At 40.1% G+C, this 18,702-nt stretch overlaps 1 protein-coding gene across 4 annotated transcripts in view; it reads right to left on the bottom strand.

Annotated features, from left to right (window-relative positions):
• Positions 1-394: 394 nt before the first annotated feature.
• lig3 (ligase III, DNA, ATP-dependent) overlaps positions 395-18,702 on the bottom strand; it is a 34,373-nt gene continuing 16,065 nt past the window's right edge. For 3 of the 4 annotated variants that reach the window (XM_078422127.1, XM_078422128.1, XM_078422129.1), the window contains exons 10-21: positions 17,030-17,161; positions 16,275-16,354; positions 14,877-14,964; positions 12,844-12,921; positions 11,096-11,219; positions 9,113-9,255; positions 8,923-8,997; positions 8,359-8,505; positions 7,512-7,689; positions 6,389-6,480; positions 3,135-3,206; positions 395-2,188 (exon numbers count right to left, since the gene is read on the bottom strand). In XM_078422127.1, coding sequence (XP_078278253.1) covers positions 1,955-2,188; positions 3,135-3,206; positions 6,389-6,480; positions 7,512-7,689; positions 8,359-8,505; positions 8,923-8,997; positions 9,113-9,255; positions 11,096-11,219; positions 12,844-12,921; positions 14,877-14,964; positions 16,275-16,354; positions 17,030-17,161 — 1,443 coding nt within the window. In that variant the 3' untranslated portion in view covers positions 395-1,954. The remainder of the gene's footprint in view (positions 2,189-3,134; positions 3,207-6,388; positions 6,481-7,511; positions 7,690-8,358; positions 8,506-8,922; positions 8,998-9,112; positions 9,256-11,095; positions 11,220-12,843; positions 12,922-14,876; positions 14,965-16,274; positions 16,355-17,029; positions 17,162-18,702) is intronic. The other variant, XM_078422130.1, reaches the window with a different exon arrangement.

Below are 18,702 nucleotides of genomic sequence, written 5' to 3'. Positions count from 1 at the left end.
GACTCTACCCACCCAAGAGTCCAAACTCGATAAACCCTAGTTATCCTTCATCTCCCAAAAATTTCCAAACCACAATAAAACGCCGGACAGGCAATTGTTAATTATTCTGATTTCCAACAACTCTAACGTTAAGTTGATGTTCTCTTTCTCATTGTCTTTCCTCATCCTTTATAAAATAATCTTCACTCCCTGTTTCTGTATTCGTCTGCTTTTCTTGCCCATTTCTTTCCCTTTCACAGGAGTACCACCAAAAAGAAACATGGAACTTCTGAGGAGCCAAGACCAAAGTAGAATGCAAATTTGCTTTCATGTCTCCCATCTCCCTTTCACCTTCCTTATTAAATTACACAGATGGCAGAAACCGGCTGGGTTTTTTTTAGGTAGATCATTTACTGATATGTCAGCATGAATTGTTCATAATGTACTGATCTACAAAACAATTCAGAAGCTGGCAAAAATAATTTAAATCAAGTCTGAGGGACTCCAAAATACACTCTCAATGTATCATAGTTAGTAAATAAACACACAATTCATATTGGGTCACATGAAACATTCCCATTTTATAAACTCTTTAAACAGCAATCATAGCTAAATGAGAAATTTAGACAGTTTCCATGAATTCTCTTCCCACAACTTTTGATAACTTGCCAAGCTGCGAGCTGGGAAGAGGTAGGGGAGGAAAAAAAATAAAGCCAAAAGATTTAGTTAAGAAAAAATATCCAAATTGTTTGCAGAGATTTGAGCAAATCACTGATGGGTAATGCAACTTCATTATGGAAACATCAGCAGCATTCCAAACCCTCACCTATTCACTTTACATAAATGTGTTTTTTTTAAAAACATATAGCAGTCTCTACAAAGAATTTAAAAAGCTAATGAGGAAGTGGAGAAATTTTATGCAAGCCTTTCTCTTTGACAGGTAGCAGAGCCCACTCTGATAAGAGGTTTGTCCAAATGGCCATACTTGAGGCACCTTGATGCCAATTCATCATGGATGCTCGAAGAGCACCACAACAACACTTGTGTAACACTCACAGGGGATAATGAGAGAATGGCTGCAGAGGACCATGGGCTCATGATTTTGCTACTACATAACCACCCCGTCCAATATTTAGCTGAGACCAGCTAATTCAACATACACTTTATTTTACCTGTATGTCTCAATAACATACCAATAATGCAGTTCCTGGGCACGTTATCAGGGAAAGGAGGAAATGTACCTTTATGTTTCACCCGAAACCTTTGTCCTCTGCAAAATGTACCAAAATACTGCAAAAACTTAGGAATCAAGAGGTCAGGTTAGAGGGAATTATGCCGAGGTTGAAACTATAAAAATTCTGGGAAAAACTCAGAACAGAAGTAGTCAATACTGCAGATCTACAAAGGATCATAGATCTATAACATTTCTTTCTCCATAGATACCACCCACTCTGTCGGATTTTTCAACATTTTGTTTTTGTTTCGGATTTCCAGCATCTGCAAATTTCATTTTTAAATCGATGAACTATAAATTTCAACTGCATAAAACAAAGTGAATAATTTTATTATTTGTAGAAAGTCATCCTGACTCCAGGTTGAACACCAATCATTGTTCTTCAAGAAGTTGTCTTTTCACAAGGGGTTCTGCAACTTAGCTTCCTATTAAGTCTGTGGATTAGAATGGACATTTCCCTTGCCTCGAATAAAGTCAGATATAGCACCACAGTGCAGAAACTGTTATGTATGTTGGAAACAGGAGCATTAAAGCAAGTAAAGACAATTGCAGCACCTCTTTCCATACATCTTACTACAAAAGTCTAGAATCGTATTTACATGACACCAAGGACAGAATTCCAGTCTGCAATCTCATTCATCCCCATGATATAGAAGACTGCAAATCTAAAATCTCTCAGTTAAGTAGTTCATCTCAGATGAGAGTTTTATCCTTTTGCTTCGTTGTGAAGAATTCATCCTTTCAGAATGGTGGAACCAGCCGTCTTTTCTTGACGCACTCCCAGATCCAATTCACAGAGACACGTTTGGCACACGAGTTATCCTCTACTTCACCAATCAGATGTGTTGCTGTGGCTATATCATACTCTTTAACCAGGTCACCATCGTATGTGATGAAATACCGCCGAATTTTGTTGAAGTCTTGCGCTGATGCAGGCAAATAGAGTTTTACCCCTGTAAATATGTCCAGCAAGGTCTGAGAAAATAAAAATATTTATTGTAAGTGTTGCAGAAGATCTGTCTCTTTTGAGGTGTTTTTTTTAAGGTGCGAAAATTTCTGTCAAATAGGCATTCAAATAGGCATTAAATGTAAACTATTATTACAGATGGTTAACGCAGTTAAGCTAACTGACATTTGAGTTGACTGGAAGAGTACCATTTATTAACACAGGCAATGATTAGAATCAGAGGCAGCAGCATAATTCATACCAGAAGATTTGTCGGTGCAAGCTCTTCGTGCCAAAAGTTGTTTTTTTGGCAGATATTTGACTTTGCCTGCTTTGTATTCTTTATTATGAAATATAAAGCTATATGAAATTCCATTTGAAATTAAACACATCATTCATTGCGAAGTCAGTATACACATTCAAAGGGGAAATTTCATTTTCAAATTTGTTTTATTAGAAGTGCTGCAAATTATTAATGTTATTATTAATAAATACTATTATTTATGTTCACTGTGGATGTACGGCTGCTCACCATCTCGGCTCAGGAATGATTCTTTAGAACGCTTTTTAAATAGAGATACCCAAATCTTTCAAAGATATAGGTATCTATAAGGATCGAAGAAAAATAATTAGCCTATTCGTCTCCGTAATTTAGTCCATCAGATCAATTTTCCTGACCGATGGTCCAGCAAAAAAAATGGAATTATTAAACAAAGATATAATTCTGGGAGCATGCTCTATGCTTTTACAACATTTTGTATTATGATGTTTTTCTCTCCTGAAGAGTCAGTCTTGGATTTTCCTGTCTTCCTGCTCTAAGCACAAAACAGAAAGTCATGTAATTTTGTTCCATCGGAAAGTGATGAGAAACACTTGAAGTCACTGTGGAAGATTTGCTGAATTAAAGCCAAAGGAAGCAATCTGATGAATGCTGCAAATCTTTTTTACAAAATAATAACAACAGCAATAAAGTACCTGATTAGGAGATGGCAGAGATGGACTGGAAAGCAAAGAGCCATTACTCTTTTCATTTATAGGCAATTTGATCTGTTTAAAGAAAAAAAAGCCACGTTAAAACAGACACAAGGATCACTTCCATTTACATTTTATCATGAGGTACAGTGCATCTTGACATTTATTTTACATTATATGGTTTATTAATAGTTTGGCAAGATTTTAACAAGAGTAAATAACAGAGCCTTGCACCCATGTACAACATAAAGATCTCTTTATCTTAAGAACTTGAGAGGTGGAATTTTTTGCATGCGAGAGGCTTTTAATAAAATCAGAAAGATTAACAGGTTTTCTCTGTTAATTATGTTATTGATGCCACTGCAGTGAATGCCTCACTTAAAATTGCCAAAATTGCAAATATATCTGCCAGAAGATTTTACTGTCTAATGTCTAATTAATTCATCTCTATGTGCCATTTGCTTTATCATGGTCTTATCATCAAGCAAACTCTTTAATTTGTCTATCTTGCTTCTAAGAACATCGTTTAAAACAATCCTTCAATTCTTTTTGGCTAATATTCTCACCAAGCCACACCTTCATCTCATCCAAATTTCCCACCAATAGTTATGGCTAGGAATGGGACCCTGTCCCACTCTGCACACAAGTCATCAAGAGGCATGCCAAACTGTCCCTCTCCGCACACAAGTCATCAAGAGGCATGCCAAACTGTCCCTCTCCGCACACAAGTCATCAAGAGGCATGCCAAACTGTCCCTCTCCGCACACAAGTCATCAAGAGGCATGCCAAACAGTAGACCAGGGAGCAAACTACTTATCATCACTAGAACACAAAACTTAGTTACTCACTGGATAACTGGAGATTTGGTCGCCATGTTATAGGAAAGATATTGCCAAGCAGGAAAGGGTGCAGTGAAGATTTACAAAAACGTTGCCAGGACTCGAGGGCCTGAGCTATAGGAAGAGGCTGAGCACACTAGGACTTTATTCTTCAGAGCACAGGAGGATGAGGGGTGATCCTCATCAAAACTATGAGAGGAATAGATTGGGTCTTTTGCCCAGAGTAGGGGAAAGTGAGAACCAGAGGACATAGGTTTAAGGCGACGGGGGAAAGATTTAATAGGAACCTGAGGAATAATGTTTTTTATCATGAGAGGAATAGATTGGGTCTTTTGCCCAGAGGAGGGGAAATCGAGAACCAGAGGACATAGGTTTAAGGCGAGGGGGGAAAGATTTAATTTTGTGGATTTTTTTTTGGTTTTTACACAAAGGTTGAGGGGTGTACAGGACGACTTGCTGGAGGAGGTAGTTGAGGCGGGTATTATTGCAACATTTAGACAGGTGCATGGATAAGATTCGTTTAGACAGATGTATGGGCCAAACGCAGACAGGTTGGACTAGTGTTGACGGAGTATTTTGGTCAGAGTGGGCACGTTGGACCGAAAGGCCCGTTTCCTCGCTGTATGACGCTACGGCTAACGTTACTAAACCATCAGGGCAGACTTTAAAAACAACAAAACAACTCGAGAACATTCTCATACAACTGCAGGAACTGTCATTTTACTTTTCCACCAGCCAGAGGCCAAGAGGTAATGGGACAGTTGCTGTGTTTTTGACAAAATGGCGGCACTGCCCTAGCAGCTGCCGCTCACCTGCGGTCCATTTGTCTTTGTGTTTTTGTTGGGTTTTTTTTTGTCTTAATTGTAGTTGTGATGTGGTGTTTTTGTGTTTGTGTACTATGTGTGTATGTGGGGGGGAGGGGGAAACTAACACTGTAAATATGTGTCCCTTCAGAACGGAGACCCGACCTTTGTTTTCTGGGCCGTGTCTCCGTTCCTGCTGCGGCCTACCATCGGCCCAACTCCTGGAGCTGTCGGCCTCCAGGGCTCTGGTTCGCAGAGCCCGCGGATCGGACTTACCACCACCGGAGCCGGCCGTCTTCGGAGGCTGCGGGAGCGGCTGCGACTCGCCTTAGGCTCGGGCCGCGTGGATGCCGACATCGGGAGCTCCGGCAGCGGCAGCGTGTTCGCCCGCCCCGGATCGCGGGGCATGGGGCGCGGACATTTCACCGTCCGGCGCGGCCTAGGATGGCCGCGGGATATTTCTCTGCTGGGCGGGGGCTTCAATGTCGGGAGCCACGACCGCCCCGACGTGCAACAACAGCGGCAGCAGCGTGTTCGCCCGCCCCGGATCGGACTTATCATCGGCGGAGCCGGCCGTCTTCGGAGGCTGCGGGAGCGGCTGCGACGCGACGCGCCTTGGGCTCGGCCCGCTGTGGACCGTCCGGTGCGGCCTGCAACCACAACAACCTGACTGCGGGCGAGGCACAGCGGGAGAAGGGAAAGACATTGTGGCCTTCCATCACAGTGAGGAGAGAGAGGACTGGAGGAGACTCACTGTGATGGATGTTTCTTTGATGGATGTTTCTTTTTTTGTGTGTTTTTGGGGTTGGGTGGTTTGAGTGCCTGTTTGATGCTTTTATTGTTGGACTGTGTTTTTGGGGGTTTTGGGGTGTGTGATTTGAATGCCTATTTAATGCTTTTATTGTTGGACTGTGTTTTGGGGGGTTTTTGGGGTTGGGTAATTTTGGGTGCCTGTTTAGTGCTTTTATTGTTGGACTGTGGGTGATTGAATTAACATTTTGTTCAAGATGGCCGCGCCGTTGTGTTTGGCTGCCTGCCACTGTATGTTTCTTTTTTTTCCTGGTCAGATGTGCAGCACTTTGGTCAACGTGGGTTGTTTTTAAATGTGCTATACAAATAAATTGACTTGACTTGACTTTTCTGCCATTGCATTGGAAGGTTCTATGAGAAGTGGGGCGGGGGGCAGGAATGATTAAAAAAGTCACTCATTTCAAAATGGTGAAAGCAGCTCAAACAACTTCTGCCATCTGTTGCTCCAAAGGAAAGTGTGCCAATTTCTCATGCCAGCACTACGGGAGTCAAAGTTCAGCAAAAAAAAAAACACACAGAAAATATTCAGGATTCCAGGCAGCATCTTTTGGGTTAATGACTTATCAAAATTGAACAGTATATTGACCAAAAACAGTGTTTATTTTTCCCTCCACAGATAGTACCTGATCTGCTGAGTATTTGTAGCAGTTTTAACAAATAGTTTGAAAATTGGGTCTTCAAAACATGGAATCACGGGCAATGTCCATTAGCCCGACAAAAGCACCAATGATAATCGGGGGGGGGGGGAAGAAAAAACCCCATCAAATAATGTACAGAATATTTGAGGCAGCAAAATGAGCATCACCTTCTTTCCGTTCCGCTCCATTGCCGGTAATTTTCTCTTCATCGTCTTTCTTGTTGAACTTTCAGGTGGTGATTTTTGAGAAGGTCTGTTTCCTACAACAGTTTAGACGTATTAGCATTCTTGCTTAAACAAAGTTAGAAGTCTGCACAAATATCCAAGTTTTCCAAATATACCAGTTTTCCAAAACGGGTGTAAATCAGAACCATTTAATTTACAGCTTGCTTCCATTGCATACTGGGTGGCATAAGCATTATTTTCATGTCAAGGAAAGAGCTTTATTTCCTTAATCTCAGAAATAGAATGATGGTGTGCATCCAACATTTATGACTTTGGTGGTACCAAGGGAGATAAAGGGAAGGACAAGTGGTACACTGGTAGAAGCGTAACTGAAGTCCAAGGCTAACTCCAAAGATCCAGGGTAATGTTTGCTGAGGAACAGGTGAGCTTGGCCAGGTGTTCAGGCAATATTATTCCTCTACCAAAACAATGAAAACCCATTAACCTATTAATTCCATTAGTGTTTGTAAATTCAAACTGACTGCCGTGTTTCGTATATGACAATAAGTGCGACGCATCGCATGATGTTAACAGGCCTGAAACATTATGTAAATGCACATTCTTTTATATATTTAAGAAAAAAAAACATACTTCCAATATCTGCTTGAATCTTCAAGATCGACCAGAGTAAATCAGAGGGAGGGCTACATTCCGAATTAGTTAAAAAAGAACCAAGCTAATTTCACAAAAGGCAAATCTGTGTGGAACTTACACATTCGCCCTGTGACATGGGTGTCCTCTAGAGGCTCCAGTTCCTTCCGCATGTCAAGGTACAAGGGTTAGATTAATTAGCTCGTGCAGGTATCTCTAGTGTACTAGAATCTGGGGGAGGTTGATAGGAATGTGGGAAAAATAAAACTGAATTAGTGTTGGGTTAGAGAAACAGGTCCTTGGTCAGCACAGACCTGTTGGGATGAAGGGCCTATTTCTATGCAGTACGACACTGCAAGAAAATATCTTTCTGCATATAAATCTAGACTCAATCTAAACCCCTGTTCCAGAGACAAAAAATGATTAAAGCGACTCTTCAAGTCCCACACATTTAACATTTTGAATATTTCCTCACCTCCTTCGCTCTTACTTTTCTTTCCAGGCAATTTGGAGGAAGAGTTTGAACCATGTGGGGTCAGTTTCGGTGTCTTATCAGACGCCCCAGAACCACCCGAGGGCCATTCATCATCATCTTTCTCCGGAACTACCACAATATCAGCACTTTGATTCATTTTAGAAGCTTTGTACAAGTCCTGAAAGAACACATTTAAAACAAAATGTAAAAGCAAAGATATGAAGATTTAATTATTGGATTAAGATTAATGAAGAATGTTAGTCATTAAAATAAAATGCAGAAGATAGCATTAACAGGAATTAAAATGGAGCCAAATGCAAAGTGCTGAACTGTTAACCATCCCTTCACCTTCAGAGATGCTGCTATGATTCCTCTAGTTTCTTTTTGCTCCAGATTCAAAAATTTGCAGTCTCTTGCATTTTTCATTAAACTGGAGCCAACTGCATCTAATGCTGTTTGTACATAGGATAGCAGAATACACAAGTAGGTAGCCGGTCTGAGATTCCCATTGCTGAGTACAGAACATAACCTGCCATCACTAGAGAATTTCAAACCCAAATGTCCAAGCCAATTTCTCATCCATATGTAAAGAGTAATCCACACCCTGTCACCATCCCACTGCAAACCCCACTGGTCCTGCCTCCACCATCTTGCATGCAAAGAAATGGCAAATGATTTGAAAATGCCAGAGTCCCTTTCTCAAGTCCACTAGTACTCATCGTAGTCCAGCATTGTGGTCCAAAACTTGCTTGGACTTTGCACACATGCCTTGTATGAATAGTCTTCATATCAGTCTGCAACTCCGTAATAAAACACACGTTACCAGTCCACCTGAAAGGTTATGCACCTTGAGTTGAGGAAGGTTGGTTGCAGTTTCCCAGTCTTTATCGTCACGGATTCGGGTGCATCGTGGGAATCGGATTGATATCCCATCTGCAGAGTGGGCCTCCGATTTAGAGAATTCTGCTCCAGTGATTTCCCAAACTGGTGCTTTCTAAGAAACAAAGTAAGAGAAAGAGAAAAAAAAAACAGAAAGTAAACACTCACACACCAAAAGAGGGATGCAAACCAGAATGTCATAGAATTCTTACAATTCTGTCTGGAGGTCAAGACATTCATAGAGTCATAGTTATAGAATCCTATAGCGTGGAAACAGGCCCTTTGTCCCATCTTCCCCACGCCAACCAACATGCCCCAACTACACTAGTCCCGGCTGCTTGTGTTTCGCCCATATCCCTCTAAACCGATCCTATTCATGTACCTGACCAAATGTATTTTTTAAACGTTGCGACAGTAATTCCTCAGAGGGAAATTTGCCGAGTGAATGAAAGGAACAGAGATGCCTCTTCTAATGCTAGCAAATTAAGGAAAATCTCATTACAGCCAATATTCAGGTAGCTTGGAAACTGACCTTTGGGTCTCGAACGATGAAGTCGGGAATGTAGTTCTTGGTGACATTTAGCCAACTTGGCACCTTGCTTGGATCCTGCAGCAACAGAATATTTATTTAAAGATCTAGCAAGAACTAATCATTTTATTTAATGCTTAAATCTCTCCAAAAACAGTGCAAAGCTGTGCGAGCAATGGAAATGTTACATTACCTTGCTTATTTTCACCATGTCGAGTTCTTTCTGTAATCGGGCCAGAGTTGCGTCATCGTGGCCACCTCCACACTTGGTCACTGTGCACCACCGTGAATTGTTGGGATTATAGCAGCCCATCAAGAAGATGGACATCATTCCACCTGAAACAAATCCAAGGAAGCTATAAACTCCATAGATCTTCATCCACCCACATACCTAAGCAATATCATAAATTAAGGGAACAGAGGCTGAAATCCTACCTTTGTATTGATTATGACAATGAAATATTTACAGTACTGATTTTCACCATTTGCCTGCAGTAGGATACAATGTCACTCTGCATCTCTAGAATGCTGGCAAGATACTTTCATAAGGACAAGGCCGAAGAAATAGGGCTTTGGGAAGGCATAACAAAAGTTGATGCCGGAAAAAGGAGCAAGGTCTCATTATCGAGTGATCCAGTCTTAAAAATCTAACAAGATGCACATGCAAAGATAAGGAAAGGAGCTGACATCCAGTCCCCTGTTCCCCCTGCAATGGTCCAATGAGTGGAAAAATGCAACCAATACAATTATTATAAACATAAAGGTGCCCACCAGCCCAAAATACAGTGGCTACATCAAGCAGCTGATGGAAAAACACAATCATGACTACAGGTGGGAACGTTTGTTTGGCTGTTCAGCTTCAATTTGAAAGTAGAGAAACGCCTATTTTTACAGATGGACTGCACCCCGCAAGGCCATCCCGACTTTCCAGCTTCTTGCCAATTTAATTCCCAATCTCTCTCACCTACATATTGGTGAACTTCTACAACACCATAGCTTAACACAAGCTTGTGGAACACTACCACATTTTCCATCTGAAGACTTAGCAGCCTTTGGAACTCAATTCTGAATTCAATAATTTTAGGTAACTATCTTTTCCTCTTTGTATCAGAATGAACACTTTTTACCAAAAGGTTCCTTGTAATATTAACTTATTTTTTCTCTGTATAGACTCTGCTTGCTCTGATGTACGTTCAACATTCAGATTCTGCAATGATTCTGACCACCATTTCACAGCTTTATTATCTCCTTTTTGCTTGTTTTTTTGCTCTCTTTTTCCCTCATTAATCCATTAACCAGATGGCCCACAGTCCTATGCATCCCTCCCCATCCTCTTTACAATGAAACTAACATTCTCTCATTCTCCTAGGTCTGATAAAGGGTCTTTAACCTAAATCGCTTCTCTTTCCATAGATGCTGCCAAGTGCTTATAATATTATTCTGGCCTTATTTCAGATTTCCAGTATCTGCAGTTTATTATTTTACAGGTGGAATCACAATGGGCAAGAGACTGGAGGGGATAACGGCAGGAACATATCTATTACCTAAAATAAGCTTTAAAGTGCCTACCAAATTTCAATATCTTTCCACAGAACTCAGACAAAAACAACCAAGCTCTTATTTGGTAAACTTGACTCAAGTGCTACAATTTGCTCAGTAAAATCATTATCACCAGCTAAACCAAACACACTATTTTTTTGCTCAAGGTCTCAGGTTTGTAAATTTATACCCAGACCTTGTGGTGCTGCCAAAATTCATTCTTCCATTCCAAATTCACAGACTTGTTAATTAACCTCGTGATAAGTATAGTTATTGTTTCTCGAGAACATGCTGGGTGCAAAGTTTTTGAATGTTGAGTACTTTCGTGATGTCACTGGGGCTACCACCAGAATTGTATCCTCAAGCCCAAGAATGCTAAATAATCAATGGTAGTGCCCTCCAATCTAGATCAAGAGTTTTGTTGGTGAGGGCTTGGTCGAATTAGAAAACCGAAGGAAAACACCCATTTTGGATGGACCTGGTATGAAGGCACCTTCAGTTTGTCCAAAATTATTTGGTTACAAAAATAATAAAGCAGACACTATAACATCTCAGAATATCCTTAATCCACCTAACATTACAATACAAAGATATTATGCATGTAGAAATATCTTATTTCATGCAATAAAGCCATTACCTTTATTCCCTTGTCCGTAGAATGCTCCCAGCACAACAAGGTCTGCAGAATCAGCCATCGCACCTTCATTGAGATAGTCTTTTTTAACTTTTAGCCAGTGCCGTTTGCCTGGTTCATAGACACTCTAAACATATGTAAAAAAAGAGGCTCAATAGCCCTTATATCGGATAGCTACAAGTATTAACATTTCAAAACAGGTAACAATTTTAAACTTTTAGTTAAAAACCTCTCCAGTGAAACATGTTGAGTACAGGGATCAATTCTTCACAGAATTTCAATACAGATTTAAATTACAATTTCATTTTATAATAGAGCTCTATCCCCTGGCCATTTCTCAGACTTCCTTTTCTCCGTTAAATACACATCAGATAATGATTGTGAATATACATTAGGCAAATGGTTGCAAAAGAAAAGGGGAAAGGTTCTTAATATCATCATGACCGGTGCTCAAAGCAGAAAAATCAGGAAGGCGCATTACAAACAGCAGAGAAATATGGCCCTTTAAGCCCACTTATTGCGATGACTACTAATCCTGTGTAGAAAATCAGCAGCAGACCCTAGCCTTACTTCGGATGGAGACAAGGTGGGTGTGGAACGTGAACAAATCTGACTCTGCAATCTGACATTCCACCGTTCATTAAGACCATGACTGATCCTGTGCCTTGTCCAATCTAATTCCCATATCCTAAAATTACTCTGTCTCCAAATACCTACCATTCTCAACTTTGTATAATAGAAGTTGACAGCATAGAAAGTGGCCTTCTGTTCCTTTACGTTCATGCTTGCCAAAATAAAGCCATCTGCATTATTCCTACTATCTAGCTCCGTTGATAACCTAGGACTCTTCACACGTCAATCTAAATATCTTTTAAATGTTACGTAGGATTCTGTCTCCATCCTGTCAGGCAGCAAGTTCCAATGGCACTACTACTTTTTGCATGGAGAGATTATTCTCAACTGCAGTGTAATTCTTCCATTAATTAATACACTAAACCTTTGTTATAACATACCATAGGGGTGGGGAAATGGTGTCCATTATTGCCAATAGTCCCTAGTAAGTGGGGCGGGTAGAGAGGATAAAACGACAGACCCATTGGAATAAACAGTAGCAAGTGGGAGAGGAGGGAGCCCCACTTTGACCGAGTGCGCCCTGTCAGTGGCAGCGGCCTGAAGAAAGCCCTGTCCCCAGATACTACAACGTGAGCCTCAACGATAGCCGCTTCAAACAGACCATACGGTGGGTGAAGAAGGTGCACCGTGCAAGCCAGGGGAGGTGTTGGAAGCTGGGGGCTGTAAGTGTAGGGGAAGCGGTGTGAGCTGAGAATGGCGCCGGCAGGTCCATCCGCTTTAACCAAAACACGTTATAAAGGGGTCCGTTAAATCGAGGGCTTGCTGTGTATATAATTTCTCTGTTTATCAACGTCTTGGGTGAGGTGAATAGGTTTGCTATACATTAATAACCTGGACATATAGAGCATGTTTAAAGTCTGCAGCTGACATGAAACTCAAATTGGATAAACAGGAGAGATGTGCACCTGGAAACAAGTATAAATGACAGCCTCTCCAGTAAAACAATCTGAAAATAAATAATACTTACTCTCATCTCAAGATCATTGTCAATTTTAACCCCCAGGCTTGTGACTTCTTGTTTGACATAGGCAGTCAAATTTCCCAGTTTACCAAGTAACATCTCTCTCTTGGGCTATACGAGAGAACATACTATAGTTTTCCAAGAAAGAAAATCTCACCTTAAGGTCTTTCAGTACTAGTCCTTCTAGTCCCTCTTTGATAACTCTATTGATCATTTCTCCCAGATCGGAGGCCCTCTGACGAAAAACAGATTAAAAGATAAACTTAGACAGTAAAATTCATACTCATTTACAAATAAGATAAAACCGTAAAATCTTTTATTTCAGATACTCCTGCCAGGGAACATCTGTGGTGGAAGGGCATTAACCAGTATTCTTCACTCGGATTTATTTTCCAAAGATATTGTCCTGCTAAGTATTTCTGGCATTTTCCATTTTCTAGATTTTGGATCACAAACTTGGATAAATCTTGGAATGATTTTTTTCAATACTGCTTTCGATAGCAATTTTGCTTGATTTTAAATTTCCTAAAGAGTTAAACAGGTTACACTACATGAAGAGGGAACCAAATGCACAATGCAACAATTTTGTTGTGGAAAAATGTACCCAAAATTGTATGTCAATTATTTAACACAAAGCCTAATCTCCAGAACTGTAGTGCTGCAGATCAATAGAATTTTAAAAATCTATTAAGATAAACTATGTATATCATCAGACATGCAACAAGAGATTCATTCAACATAACATACATTGTGCAATTAAAGTGAAAGTTTATACATCACCAATGGGATAGCTAACAGACGTTTGATTAAAATCAACCTTCAGGATTTAGATGCTTTGCCAATTACAGCAATCATTGTATATGTAACATATATAGATGGTTTTTTTTGTTATTATTTTTCATTCAAAATAATCCAATTTAAACATACCAGTTTCCTAGGAGTGATATAGCTTTTAGAAACATGCTACCACTCAGTTATATCAGAAGGGACTAATGGAGAGAACAACAAAATCAAATTCAAATAGCAAACAGCAGTCTCCAAAGGAAAGAATCAACAATTTACATTTTTTTCAAGTTTTAAGGAGATAAGGAGAAATTTCTTTAAGTCAGAGGGTGGTGACTGTGGAATTCTTTGCCACAGAACGAATTGACTTAAAGAGGCCAAGTCAATGGATATTTTTAAGGCAGAGATAGATTCTTGATTAGTACGCGTGTCAAGGGTTATAGGGAGAAGGCAGGAGAATAGGGTTCGGAGGGAGAGATAGATCAGCCGTGAATGAATGGTGGAATAGACTTGATGAGCCAAATGGTCTAATTCTGCTCCTATCACATGACTTCAATACAGAAAAAAACTCAAGATTGAACACTAAAGCCACAAATGGTTATTATTTATTGCATATAGCTAATTAACTTTTGATTGAGTTATCTGAAAGATGAACAAAATGGTTTATGGAAGTGTAGTAATCCATAACTTAGGGATTTGACATTCTCAAACAATACCTGTACCGGGCAATCTCTATGTTCATAGCACCTCATGTTAAACACGATAAAAGATTGAACAATTAAGGGACAAGACAAACTCGGGTTCAAGATCAGTTTCAGGGCAGCACGGTGGCGCAGCGGTAGAGTTGCTGCCTTACAGCGAATGCAGCGCTGGAGACCCTGGCTTGATTCTGACCATGGGTGTTGTCTGTACGGAGTTTGTACGTTCTTCCCGTAACCTGCGTGGGTTTTCTCAGAGATCTTCGGTTTCCTCCCACACTCCAAAGACGTACAGGTATGTAGGTTAATTGGCTTGGTAAATGTAAAAATTGCCACCTAGTGATTATAGGATAGTGTTAATGTGCAGGGATCGCTGGTCGGCGTGGACCCGCTGGGCCGAAAGGGCCTGTTTCTGCACTGTATCCCTAAACTAAACTAAGATGCATGTGGCAGTGTGAACTGGTAGCACTACAATAACACACACATCCTGCTTGAATAAACATGTGGCTGAGTTTATTTTCCTACCTGTACAAATCTACTATGTTTCTCCCTCACAGATATTCTGATAAATTAGCATTACTTTTCAAACAGAATACCAATTCAATACCAAATCAAAATCAAAGGATGTTAATTAATGTTGGTAATAACTACATGCAAAATTGTGGAGGCATTTAAAACATACTTCTTAAAAATTAAAAGAACTACTTACTGTTACATGCTTCATCTCTGAAAACATGATCCTGTTTGGAATTTCAACCATGTTATCACATAGAAATTGCTTTCGCTCACTGATTGGTCTGCAAACAATACAAATCATAAACATAATTAGAGATAAGGATGGTCATTGGGCCAGTATAGCTCATAGTTTTGTAAAAAGCCAGAATTATAAATGGAGCTGTTAGAAGTTACTGAGTATCCCAACCAATACAAAGAAAAAGACGTACTCCAAAGACGTACAGGTATGTAGGTTAATTGGCTGGGTAAATGTAAAAATTGTCCCTAGTAGGATAATGTTAATGTATGGGGATCGCTGGGCGGCACGGACTTGGAGGGCCGAAAAGGCCTGTTTCCGGCTGTATATATATATGATATGATATGATGATGAAAAAAAGCAAACCAAATGAGGAAAAAAGTTCAACAAAGAGCACTCTAGTCTCTCGCAAATCAGTGGCGTCACGAGAATAAATACTTCAATAAAAGTACAAAAACATCTTTAAATGCTTCTATGGGTATTAATGAAATCAAGGAATGTGGAATTAGTACAGAAAAGGCAAGATGGCAAGGTAAAAGTTTGGCCATGACCTTATTAAATGGCAGACCAGGCTGTAGTAAATAAAGGGACCACTATCTGCGACTGGAAGGGTTAATAACTGGAGAACACCTTTCACATGACTGGCAAGAGCCAGAGGCAATTTTCACAGAATGAGTGGTTAGGATTTGAAACACCCTGCCAACAGGACTGTGGAAACAAACTCAATAATTGCCGACAGGAAGGAACTGAATACATTCAGGGGAATAATTGCTGTGGTATGGAAACAAAAAGACACAAGGGCAAGACTGATAGACTCAGTGAATGCTCATTGATGGAAAACAATAACAAGGTTTTGCAGATGCTGCTTAACTCACCGAGTATTTTCAGCACTTTAATTTGTAAGACTGATTCAGCTCTTTTAAAGAACAATTCAGTTAATAGTCACAGAAGTTTTGTGGTTTAAGCTGCAAAAGACAAATATTTCTCATCCATAGCAGTGGAGTAAATGATATCCTTCTGTGCGGTGCTTTTCTTCACTTCAAGGGACAGCATCTGTGCTGCATCGTTTGATGCCTCAGGGGGCAGCAACTCAATTACACATTAAACACTGTTGCCTCAATACGCTAGGATCACAGCGAACTTCAAACAAAACATCTTGTGATTTTATAATGATTGTTATATTCCTTATCTCAAAGCAATTTATACTCCATTGTACTTTTGAAGCAGTCATTCTATAAGAGCAGAAACAGCACAAATTTTCCCCACAGCAACCTCCAACAAACAGCAGTAATAATGATCAAAAACAATCTGTTTTTAGCAAAACTGATGAAAGATTTACAATGGGGTTGTACAGACCTGTTCATGAGACTGACTCCATTAAAATAAATGCAGTCGAATACAAAAAGACAAACATTAGCATCCTTGAAGGCAAGTTTCTGCAAGAGAAAAAATACAACATCCATTTTTTTCTCCTTCCAAATTAAACATACAGCTCTAATTGTACAATTTCACGAGTCTAAAAGAAGTCTGTTTCGGTCCCATCCCTTGTAATGAAACGTCCAATCATTGGTAAGAGACAGCTTTACTGTTGGCAGCGTTCTCTTACCTCAAGCTGATGGGCATAATTTATATCTGTGTCTTGATGTTGTCAGCTAACTACAAGAGTATGGGATGCTTCCCAGCTGAGCCTAATCTGCCCAAATGCGAGGAATGAATGGAAATGAGGAATGAGACACCCACACAAGACGACAACTGCTAACCTGACATGATCAGCCATTTTAAGTTATTAAACCAAGGAAATGTAGTTTGTATGGCTCAGAACTAAATACCAAATACCAAGGAACTATGCAGTTTCTCTCAATACAGCTTCAAACACAACTATACATGCTTTTAAATCAATAGTATATAAAATTATGGATAAAATATGGATTCTCCTTAATCTAATCTGCAAGCTACCTCATGCCCCTTTTTTACCCTCCAAGTTTCTTCTTATGTATGCTCAATTCCCCTTTTTTCCCCATTCAACGATGCACTTGATTCCAGTTGCCGAAAAATCAATGCTCATTCCAATGGAGAGAGAAATTAAACCTGGTTGCTTCAAATCAAATTACCTTGTGGATGCCCAGCGTTCCAAATGGGAGTGGTTTTCCAGTGTTTGTATCAATCAGCAGAACTTCTGAATCCAAGATCATACTGTCACCACCAACAAAAGCTTTGGGGATGAAATCTTTGAAATGAGCAACCTAAAATACAAAAAGAGAATGCTATAATATTTAGACGACCGTTACCACACTGCTACCTGGGAGAGGGATAGAGATGCCAACAGGATGTTTATGATTCATCTAGGAGTCCAAAGATCACAGATGCAAGACCCGCTTGAGCCCATCTTCTAAGGTGAATTTCCCAAGTAATGTTAAGAAATTAGAAAATGCTGGTGCTAAAAGGAATCTTAGCCTCCTGGTTCATGAAATTCATAAACATTTAGGTGCAGCATTCAATTTTAAAACAAATGGAATATTCATCTTTATTATAATAGACAATAGGGGCAGGAGGAGGCCATTCGGCCCTTCGAGCCAGTACCGCCATTCAATGTGATCATGACTGATCATTCTCAATCAGTACCCCGTTCCTGCCTTCTCCCCATACCCCCTGACTCCGCTATCCTTAAGAGCTCTATCCAGCTCTCTCTTGAATGCATTCAGAGAATTGGCCTCCACTGCCTTCTGAGGCAGAGAATTCCACGGATTCACAACTCTCTGACTGAAAAAGTTTTTCCTCATCTCAGTTCTAAATGGCTTACCCCTTATTCTTAAACTGTGGCCCCTTGTTCTGGTCTCCCCCAACATTGGGAACATGTTTCCTGCCTCTAACGTGTCCAACCCCTTAATAATCTTGTACGTTTCGATAACATCCCCTCTCATTCTTCTAAATTCCAGTGTATACAAGCCTAGTCGCTCCAGTCTTTCAACAGATGATAGTTCCGCCATTCCGGGAATTAACCTAGTAAACCTACGCTGCACGCCCTCAATAGCAAGAATATCCTTCCTCAAATTTGGAGAACAAAACTGCACACAGTACTCCAGGTGTGGTCTCCACTTACAAAGATAGACACAAAATACTGGAGTAACTCAGCGGCACAGGCAGCATCTCCGGAGAGAAGGAATGGTGACGTTTTGGGTTGCTTCTTCAGTGCATTCACCTTTATTATAATAGATATGGAATGCTAAACTAGGGAACTTGCTGGAATTGTAGACATGGAATATGTGCACTCTCGTCTCTATATCACGGGAGGATATTCAGTAGATAGATTCCTATAAGGCAGTAGTCGGAGGACAAAGGAGGAAAATCCTATACTCACTAGAATCTTAAAGAATGAATGGCAAACTCATTCTGAAAGGTTGGTGATGCAAAGTCATTTATTTTGCTGCAGAATGTGGAGCAAGGGGGTAGAATCTCAGAATTAAGGGTTAGTCATTAATGACCAAGATGTGGAGAAAAGTCGTTATTCTTCAAAATTCTCTGCCCCACAGTGTCATTGACATCGAAGTCAGATTCAAAGAAAATGTACACAAAAGAAATTAAAAGATTTGGGGAAAATCAGATGCGAAAGGATACAGAATCAACCACGACCTTAGCAAATTTCTGAATAATCCTCATCTCTTCTACCTCCAATTACAATGTTCTCAGATTCCCATAAGGAATTGAGCAAAATTGGATTTAAAGGGGTGTTTGAGTAAAATCTGTAAGATTGTAAAATAATAAAATCTGCAGGATCAATGCTGAG

Source organism: Rhinoraja longicauda, chromosome 26, assembly GCF_053455715.1.
Source record: "Rhinoraja longicauda isolate Sanriku21f chromosome 26, sRhiLon1.1, whole genome shotgun sequence".
Classification (NCBI taxonomy): Eukaryota; Metazoa; Chordata; class Chondrichthyes; order Rajiformes; family Arhynchobatidae; genus Rhinoraja; species Rhinoraja longicauda.
Note: the sequence above shows the minus strand (reverse complement) of the source record. Positions and strands in the feature narration are given on the sequence as shown.